The sequence below is a fragment of the Melospiza melodia genome, unplaced genomic scaffold (genome assembly GCF_035770615.1).
Source record: "Melospiza melodia melodia isolate bMelMel2 unplaced genomic scaffold, bMelMel2.pri scaffold_48, whole genome shotgun sequence".
Classification (NCBI taxonomy): domain Eukaryota; kingdom Metazoa; phylum Chordata; class Aves; order Passeriformes; family Passerellidae; genus Melospiza; species Melospiza melodia.
The window spans coordinates 1,960,687-1,971,088 of NW_026948796.1; the positions used below are offsets into that span (position 1 = coordinate 1,960,687).

Sequence of the window (10,402 nt, forward strand, 5' to 3'; positions counted from 1 at the left end):
GCAGCAATTCCCAGGTATTGCTGCCAGACAAATGCTTTACCAAACAGCCTGGCTGACCTTAACTTTCTGAGAACTGGCTCTCACCTGCCTTCATTCACTGGGGCTCAGTGCTTTCCTTCCTATGGAAAAGAACTGTCCCTCCTGCACAGGCACCCATGGCCAAAACACATACTTTTCCTCCAAAATGCCCTATATGCAAGGGTTTCTCCCAGACAAAAGCTGCCAGGACAGATTGCTCTGGCTGGCCTTGGCCTCTGATGGTTGCCTCTGTTCTGCCCTGAAACACTGGGGCCCTGCCCTTTCCTTCCCATGGAAAAGAACTATCCTTCTCCTCCAGGTACCCATGGCCAAAATTGGGATTCCATTCCAAAAGTCCTATGTCCAATGATTGCTTCTACACAAAAGCTGCCATTTTAGACCTGTCTGGCTGGCCTTGGCCTCCTTAGGGCTAGCTCTCACCTGCCTTCTGAAGACAGGGGCTTCGTGATTTCCTTCCTATAGAAAGGATCTGGCGTTCTCCTCCAGGCAAAAAGGGCTGAAATTTGGATTCAACATTCAAAGTTTCAAATATCCAACTGGTTCTCTAGGAAAAACTTGCCAGGACAGACAGACAGGCCTGGATTTGGCCTCTGGTGACTGCAGTTCATCAGACCCTGGAATATGGGTGCTCTGTAGTTTCTTTCCTGTGGAGACCATTGTGACACTGTGGGGCCTTGTGGAACCAAGGATATCATTGTGGCTCTGTTGGGCCGCATGGTCCAAAGGGGCCAGTGTGATGCAAGAAGGCTTTGTGGAACCAAGAGGCCATTGCTGCATTTCAGGGCCTCATAGAGCCAAAGGACCGTTGTGATCCTGCGGGTCACCATGGATCCATGGAGAGCATTGTGGAATTGCAAGGCCCCATGGAATCATGGAGACCATTGTGACACTGTGGGGCCCCACAAAATCAAAGGGACACTGTGACCCTGCAGGGACTCATGGAAGCACAGGGCCATGGTGACACTTCAGAAGCAAGGGGAACATTGTGACACTGCAGAGCACTGTGAAACCAAGGCAACATGGAACAGATCTGGCCGGCTTGGCCTCCCAGGGCCCACCTGACAGGTCCAGCTGAACTTGGAATGTTGAGGGCTGCCTCTCATCAGCCTCTGGAAAACTGGGGCTCCATGCTTTCCTTCCTATGGAAAAGAACCATCTGTCCATACAGGTGCCCACAGCCAAAATGAATACGCCCCCTGAAAAATTCCCTATATGCAAGGGTATTTCCCAGATAAAAGCTGCCAGGACAGAGAGCTTTGGCTGGCCTTGGCCTCTTGTGGTCACCCTCATCTCAAGGAAGCCCTGAGGAAAGTATTTGAACAGGTGCTAGTGCTGGAACATCAACGAGTCTCACGGTCTTCAAAACTCAGATGCTCTACTCATCATATGTGTCTTTTTCCCCTTATTGTGTATTCTCCATTAAATATTATATTCAGCTAAAAAATATTATTCTTATCACTCTACCAGTGTATCTGACAAAAAACTCCTCCTCTACATATGGATCCAGGTCACCTGTATAAGCAAACATAATAAACAATCCTGCAGGAATTATTTGTCTCTGCTCCCACCTGTCACATCTCCTCTGAAGCTGGAGGTGCCGCCCCAGCATTTGGGGGGGCTCGGGGCTCACAAGCTCAGCTCCCAGACAGAGAACTTGTAGACCCTGGGCTGCTCTTCTTGGCCCCTGCACGCTCAGCCAGGCTGAGATGGTCACTGATGGTTTCTGGGTCAGGCTCTCTGAGCCCGACCCAGCTCCCTGCAAGCTCTGCCAGCTGCCCTGAGCTCTGGGCAGCACCAAGGGCCTCTCCCCAGCCCAGCCCAGCCGGCTCTGGCCCCACAGCTCTGCTCAGGCCAGGCTGCTTTGGGCACTGCCCCACGGCCTCAGCCCCTGGCAAGGGCACAGCAGCAGCTGCAGCTGCCACAGGACGCAGCCCCACCCATGGGGGAAGGTGCTTGGCCAAGGCCAAAGGAGGCTCCCTGGTTGTCCTGCTCCCCTCTGCCTGAGGTGCTGAGAGCTCTGCAGCCCCTGCTGCCATCCCATCTGCCCAGGGCAGCACAAGAGCCCTGGCCTTAGGCCCCTCAAGAGCTGCTCCTGCTCCAGGCCCAGGGCCCATGCCAAAGTGGGGCAGCCACAAAGCTGTGCCCATTTCTGTTCATTGCTGCTCTGAGGGGCATGGATCCTCAGCCACTTGGATGTTACTGATAAATTTTTCTACTCCTGAGGCCTCTTCTTTGTTGAGCTCTTAAGTTCAGTAATTCGGTAAGAAAAGCTCGTGAACATTTGTTCAAAATGCCTGAACAAGCAAAACCCCATGGAATAAGTCAAGTTTTCTATTCTTCTTTGGTTAATTAGGCACATTTCAGAAGTATATTCAAAGTGAATATACTAAATTGAAAACAATGCAGAGTGAACTTTTTGTCCTGAATTTTTTCTTGTTTATATATGTCATGTTTTTAACTTGGCACAATGCCAGTGCCTTTATGAGAATACCCTCTCCCTGGTGTCTGCTGTGAGATGTGACCCAGAATAAGTAAAGCAGGCTCCTACTTAGAAATAAAGAAAACTTTATTAACTTAACTACTAGAAAAGAAAAGAAAAAAAAAAACACAGAAAATGAAAACCTTACAAAAGCATTTTCCTCCTCCCCCCACCAAATTTCCCAATGCAATACATTCTCCCAAATCACTAACTCTCAGTCCAGCACCACACTTTATAATACTCAATCTTCAGTTCATCAAGAGGAGAGCAGTCTTTCTTGCACCATAGGCTTCCCCTGGAAACACTGTTGAAACCTCGTGTGCTTCCATGTCACTCAGCATCACGCGGAAAATCCTTTTGCTATCATGACACCTTCCTTCCATGCTCAGTGCTCTCACTACTGTGCATGGACCAGATCTGCTTCTAGGGTTGTCTTTCAATGATACCTTGTCTCACTCTAAAAAATGCACAGTCTCTCTTTCGTGACATTTGTCCCCCCAAATCTTTGCACCCCCTAGGGCTGAGGGGTACCCACACTGAACCCTCCTGGTTCTGAGACACTGCCTCCCCCTAAATGCAGTCTCTGTGTCACAGGAAAAAAAAAAAATGGTTCCGTCTATGGCCACACAAGAAAAGTCCAGCCAAAAGGCCACTCCGGCATTTCCTCCCCCACTCAAGAGTCTTCTCCACTTCCCTCGTGGCCCATCCCCTCTTATCTCATCTCTTATCTCTCTTCTCATTCAGCTCTAGGAGGATCAGCATTTGCAAGGTTTCTATCATGCAAGAAAAGGGTTAAAAATTTCAGTCTCTGCTTGTCTGAGAGCTCTGGAACTCCTACGCTGCCTTGCCAGGCACCTTCTCGCCACATCCCCACTCCTTGTCCTCCTGGGCCAGCTACTATCAAATTCAGACCCAGCTCTCCTTCTCTCTCTCTCTCTCCTGGGAGGGGGGTGGCTGCTCGATGTCTCTTGGTGCTCCCCACCCTTTCATCCTCAAGGGCCTCTTCATCCCCCCTCTCTGTCCAGGCCCAGGCCTACTGCAGGCTGCCTCTCCCCCGACCAGCAGCAGCAGCTGAACAGGAGAGGGAGATCCAACCTCTTTACCTCCGAAGTCCCAGGGGAGCAGCTCTGGTTTTTAACCCCTGTGTGTTCTTAGAGGCGTGTCCGACCTTCAGTGGCTACATCAGGTGCCAATATTAAAATCTGAACACCTATTGGTGGCCACAGCATGTCCAAAAAAAAAACAAAAAAAACTCAAACTCACTTCCTGTCACTGTCTCAAACCACAACCATAGATTGATATCAGAAATGACCAATTGATATTGACCCCCAGCACCTTCTAATGCAGTCTGAGTAGATATGAAGATCAAGACCGTTCATGGCTGACAATCAATAACATTTTGTCCCCACTCCCTCTCCACCATTTCCCTCTTCTAACCCCTGGCACTCCTATGGATCAGGAATGGTGTGGCCAGCAGGAGCAGGGCAGGGATTCTTCCCCTGTGCTCAGCACTGGTTGGGCAGCACCCAGAGTGCTGTGTCCAGTTCTGGGCTACCAATTTAGGAAGGACGTGGAGGGGCTGGAGCATGTCCAGAGAGGGGCAACTAGGCTGGTGAGGGGGCTGGAGCACAAGTCCTGTGAGGAGTTGCTGAGGGAGATGGGGCTATCTTGGAGAAGAGGAGGCTTCAGGGGAGACCTCATCACTCTCCACAACTCTCTGACAGGAGGGTGCAGCCAGGTGGGAGTTGCAGTCTTTTCTCGGGGAACAGTGACAGTAGAAGAGGACACCACCTTCAGCTGCACCAGGGGACATTTATGCTGGACATTAGGAAATATTCTTACAAGGATGATTAGGCAATGGAATGGGCTGTCCAGGGAGGTGGGTGAGTCACCATCCCTGGACGTGTTTAAGGAAAAACTGGATGTGGCACTCGGCACCATGGCCTGGGTGACAAGGTGGTGTTGGGTCCCAGCTTGGACTTGATGCTCTCCAAGGTCTTTTTCAGTCTGGTTGATGCTCTGATGATTGTGACACTGCAGGGCCCTGGGGAAGCAAGGAGCCAATGTGACACTGCGTGGCCTGGTGGCACTAAGAGGACCATGGTGACACTGTGTACGACATGGCAGCACAGAGCTAAAGGGTCATTGTGACACTGTGGGGCTGGATGGAAGCAAGGAGTCCATGGTGGCAGTCTGGGTCCTGCTGGAACCACAGAGGCCACTGTGACACTGCAGGGCATTGTGGAACAAAGGGGTCATTGTGACACTGCAGAACCAAGGAGACCCTTGGGAGAGCCTGGGGACAATGGAATCAAGGAGCCATTGCTCCATTGCAAGGACTCTGGGAACTGAGGGAACAATTGTGACACTGTGGTGCCCCATGGAACTAAGGGTCCCTGGTGACAGTGCAGGATCTTGTGTCACCAGGGCTCCATTGTGCCACTACAGCACCAAGGAATTCATGGTGGCACTCTGAGACCTCATGGAACAAAGAGGCCACTGTGACTCTGCAGGGCCTTGTGGAACAGAGCAGGACCCGGTTTTCATGATGGGGCCATTGTGACACTGCAGGGCCCCACGGAACCAAGGGGCCATTGCTGCTCCTCAGGGACTCCTGGAATGAAGGAAACATATTGGACACTGTGGTTGCCCTTGGGACCAAGAGGCCATTGTGACACTGTGGAACCAAGGAGAGCATTGCTGCACTGCCAGACCTCATGGAACCAAAGATGGATTTTGACACTTCATGGCCTAGGGATCCAAGGGTCATTGTTAAACTGAGGGTTCCCAAGGAACCAAAGGGACATTGTGACACTAGGAGGCCTCATGGAATCATGGAGACCGTTAGGACACTTTGGGGCCTCATGGAAACCTGGTGACACCAAGTTGGCTGGGAGTGTGGATCTGCTGGATTGTAGGAGAGCTCTGCACAGGGACCTGGACAGGCAGGATCCAGGGGCCAAATCCAACAAGTGATGTTTAACAAGACCACATGTGGGTCCCTCACTTTGGGCAACCCCTTGCTGGGCCAAAAATCCCCTGCAGCACTACAGGCTGGGGACAGGGTGGCTGAACAGTCACATGGGAAAATTTTGGCTGTTCACAGGGGTTTTCTGTGCTGAGCATTGGCCTGGCTGTGTTCTTGAGAGAGCCTGGGCAAGGAGCCTGGAGCCCCCAGGCCCTGGGCTGAGGCGTCAGCACTGCCCCAGCAGTGCCCATGGCCTGTCCCTGCTGCAGCTCTGGCACTGCCACCCCCAGGGCTGTGCCCGGCCCCGAGAGCACTCAGGCCCTACAGCAACACCAGCGCCACCAGGGCAGCGGGGCAGGGCCACAGCAGCAGCACTGGCAACACCAAGTGCTGCTGCTGCTGGGCACAGCTGCTGGGCCAGCACTGATCTGCCCCCAGCTCTGCACACAGACATTGCTGCTGCAGCTCCAGAGAAGGCAACAAAAGGGTAACTCTGCTGGGAGATCCTTTATCTCTTTTAAATAAAATCAAGAGTTTAGCCCATCATTGACAGTCTGTGGCCATAGGGAATGTGGAGAGAAACTTAACAAAAAATGGCACAAACCTGGACATTTCTTTGGGGACAATATTAAGTCAAATGAAGCAAAAGAACAACCAAGATGAAAGCAACAAGAAATATCAAAAATTACTTTTATTACAAGTGATTTTCAGAAATTGGCCAGAAATTTAATGTTCCTGAAATCATCCAGTCATCAGTCTCCATACTGCAGCCTTGAGCTCCTGGTTCCTCAGGCTGTAGATGAGGGGGTGCAGAGCTGGAGTCACCACGGAGTACAGAACTGATACTGACAGATCCATGGATGGGGAGGACAGGGAAGGGGGCTTTAAGTGAGCAAATATGCCAGTGCTGATAAACAAGGACACCACAGCCAGGTGAGGGAGGCAGGTGGAAAAGGCTTTGTGCCGTCCCTGCTCAGAGGGGATCCTCAGCACAGCCCTGAAGATCTGCACATAGGAGAAAACAATGAACACAAAGCAACCAAATGATAAACAAAGGCTAACCACAATGAGCCCAAGTTCCCTGAGGTTGGAGTGGGAGCAGGAGAGTTTGAGGATCTGTGGGACTTCACAGAAGAACTGGCCCAGAACATTGCCATGGCACAGGGGCAGGGAAAATGTATTGGCTGTGTGCATGAGAGCATTGAGAAAGGCAGTGGCCCAGGCAGCTGCTGCCATGTGGGCACAAGCTCTGCTGCCCAGGAGGGTCCCATAGTGCAGGGGTTTGCAGATGGACACATAGCGGTCGTAGCACATGATGGTCAGGAGAGAAAGCTCTGCTGAGATGAAGATCACAAAGAAAAAGAGCTGTGCAGCACATCCAGTGTAGGAGATGTCCCTGGTGTCCCAGAGGGAATTGTGCATGGCTTTGGGGACAGTGGTGCAGATTGAGCCCAGGTCACTGAGGGCCAGGTTGAGCAGGAAGAAGAACATGGGCGTGTGCAGGTGGTGGCTGCAGGCTACGGCGCTGATGATGAGGCCATTGCCCAGGAGGGCAGCCAGGGAGATGCCCAGTAAGAGGCAGAAGTGCAGGAGCTGCAGCTGCCGCGTGTCTGCCAATGCCAGCAGGAGGAAGTGCCTGATGGAGCTGCTGTTGGACATTTGCTGAGGCTGGATTGGGGATCTGTTCATGGAGACATGGGTAGTGAAGCTTCAAAAGGGATACCTGTAACCAAAATCAAAGCCATTTCCCAGATACCATCCTCTATAACATACATGGACATGCTTTTTTGTTTAAGCGTTCTGAAGTTTTCTTTTTAATCTCCCCCCATGTCTCTCCTGGTATTGTTCAAAAGCAGAGATTCTCAGCAATTCTGCTGCCCTCTGGTAGAACAGAGTGAGTTCCCTGAGGCCAGATGATGAGTGGAGAGTGAGGGGAGATAGTGTGTTGTTTGTACCTATTCAGAGTTTCTTTGGGCTTTGACCTTTCTCAGGTCGAGGGTGATCACCTCTCTGTGCTTCGCCTAAAATGTCACCAGGCACAGCTGAGAGCAGATGGATCCACCACAGCCCAGCTCCACATTTGTAGCCAAGGACTCTCTCTGCACATTTCACCAACCCAGCAGCATTTTCACTGTAACAACACTTCTGCCTTTCCACATCAATCTTATAACTCAGAGATGCTCTAGGACAGGTTTGCACCCTGGATTGGAACTCCCAGGTTGGACTGAAATCTCAGGGAGATTCCAGGTGTCCTTATGATGGCATTGGATGAAGGGAGATGCAGCTCCTTCCCTGGCTGCACTGACAGCATTGCCCAGAGCCGGGCACTGGGGACAGCATCACCCTGAGCCACCTGTGCCCCCTGCCAGAGCCCCCAGTGCCCGGCAGCAGCTCCCAGCCCTGTGCTCTGCAGAGGGAACTGGGCCCAGGGCTGCAGAGCTGCCCCCTGGCTCTGCTGCAGCTCTGCCTGCACAGGAGGGGCTGCACGCCTTGGAGCCCCGGCCCTGAGGGCAGAGGCTTGGCTGGGGGGCCAGGAGGGAGGGGGCTTGTTCGAAGGGAGGTGCTGCACTGGAGGGGATCCTGTGGACTTTTCTTATCTCTCCCTGCGACAACATTTCTGTGTTTTATTTGCTCTTATTGCCTGATATTCTCTCTGCTTCCTGGAGATTTTCTCTCCTGCAGATGTTTCCCTGTGCCTGATCTCTCCCTGCCAGCACTCACAGACCCCAAATCTCTGTGCCCTCTCCTTGGCCTGACAGAACCCTGCCTGTTTTCAGGGCTCTGGCTGGGGGCAGGTTCTGTTTGCAGCTTGGAGAAAGGTCAGCTCAGACTGAGCCTGATGGTCAAGAGCAAAGGTGATGCTGTTGCAGTCTACGGGCAGTGGCTAAAACCAAATTAGGGATCTCCTATGAACCTATTGATCACTAAAAAGAACAGTTTGGATGTCTCAGGCATTGGCAAAATATTAACTAATAATTCATACTACCTTTAATATTTAACCCTCCCTTCCTGACATTCACCAATAGTAGGAAATTGAAAAAAAGTCTTAGGAAATATCCTATTTTCTATCAAAATCCTTGACTTGTAAATATTCTGTGACTGAGCAGAACCCCTCAGCATGTCAGAGCTTCAAGAACATTTCACCTCCCCTACACCAGAAATACTCAGAATGTACTCACAGAGTCTGTAGGCAGTGGGATGTTCCAGCTTCAGGAGGTGCCTCCAGGAACTGCAGCTGCATTGTCCTGCAGCCAGAGGTTCCTGTGCCAAGGGCTGGCAGTGATTCTGCCCCAGGCACTTCTCAGCACCTTCCCAGCCCTGACTGATTGAAGCTCTCTGTGCCTCTCTGCTGTGTCCGGGGTGGCTGCAGGCAGTGCCCCAGCCCTGCTGGGCTGGCAGGAGAAAAGCTGCTCATCAAGAGAAATGTGCTTTTGAAGCTCTTCTTGGTTACCAGGAGCTGCCTCTGTGCCAGGAGCCCAGCCCAGCTCAGCAGCAGAGACACAGCACAAGGACTTTAATGAGCCTCTGGGGCTTTGTGCTCAGGGCCTGAACATCAGTCCCTGTGAAGGAGCTGAAGAAACCTCTCCAGAACTCCAAGTCAGAATCCAACTCCAAAGTTTCTTGGACTTTTAATGGATCCCACTGAGGTTCACAACTGAGCAAGTGTCCCCAGGCCCCAGGCAGAGCAGAGAACTGCAGGCAGTGATGACAGGTGAGGACAAAGAGTAGCCAAGTCTTGGTGCCCTGGGGCACAGCAGCAGGGTCTGTGCCACCAAGGGCTGTGAGGAGACACCTTTTCCTGAGGCACTGGGGCCTTCTGGCACTGCCCCAACCAGACTGAGCACTTTCAGCCCATTTGTCCTGCCCTCTGCATCCCCCGCTAGCCCACATCCCAGTGGCCTCAAGGATCTGCTGGAAGGAGTCCCTGGGGAGCCTTGCTCAGGAATGGCTCTGGGGGCTCCTGAATGCTCCCTGCAGGGACTGCAGGTTTTTCAAAGGACTTTGGGTTTGGCTTTTGCCTTGGAGTCTCTGAGAGATTTGTGCGATCATGGCCTCCAATTATCTGCTGTAATTAGTCCCTGGAGAGTCATTCTCAGTAACAGCACTCAGTGGGGCTCATTATGACTTCAGGGTACTTCAGTTATTTTAGAGTACTTAGAGTTTCCCTTTTGATAAAGACTCTGTGAGAGGTTGGTGAAATCACAGCCCCTATTTTCTGCTTTAATGAGTCCTTGGAGAGCTTTGTAGTGACACTCAGTGGGGCTCATTAATGCTTTGAGATACTCAAGGTTTTAAGGTACTTTTTGGATTTAAGAATGCTTTTAGGTACTTTTAAGGATTTTCCTTCCCACACTGAATCTCAGAGGTTTTTGTGCCATCATGGCCTCCAATTCTCTCGTCCAAGGCGTCCATGAGGACCCTTGTTGGATATCTTTCCCCTTTCTGTTTTACAACAAAGATGAAACTGAAAGAAATTTTTAAGACTTTCTAAAAGCATACAAACAAACATGAGACAATTAACAATACAACAACCACTATGAGAATTAGTAGTCCTGTTTTAGCTAGATATCATCCAACCCTTTATTCCTTTGCATTGGAAGAGTTTATTGAACCAGTCTTTGTTTTCCACTTGAAGATTCTTGAACCCTTCCTTCAATACTTGAATGCTCTTTTGGATTGACTCACTGTGGCTGGAGAGGTTCATGTAACACATCCCTCAGAGTCTACACAGCCATGTCCATGTGCCCCGAGTAAAAAATCCATCGCTATTCTGCAAGGTGGCATGTCTGATGGTCTCTATGTCTGAGAGCAGGCCACCCAATGTGTGGGAGGTAGCATTGGTTTGCTTACTTAACAGGCACCCAGGATGGTCAAATTGTCCTAAAGCTTTAGCTGCACGCACCCAAGGTAATCCA

The 10,402-nt window shown here is 51.2% G+C and overlaps 1 protein-coding gene across 1 annotated transcript; it reads right to left on the reverse strand.

Moving 5' to 3' along the window:
• Positions 1 to 6,227: 6,227 nt before the first annotated feature.
• Positions 6,228 to 7,145, reverse strand: LOC134413715 (olfactory receptor 14J1-like). The gene has a single exon (XM_063147753.1). It carries the CDS (start codon positions 7,143 to 7,145, stop codon positions 6,228 to 6,230), a length of 918 nt encoding a protein of 305 aa, XP_063003823.1.
• Positions 7,146 to 10,402: the final 3,257 nt, after the last annotated feature.

Excerpts from the sequence above, each read along its gene's own strand:
- LOC134413715 (XM_063147753.1), bottom strand. The coding sequence starts at position 7,145 with ATGTCCAACAGCAGCTCCATCAGGCACTTCCTCCTGCTGGCATTGGCA.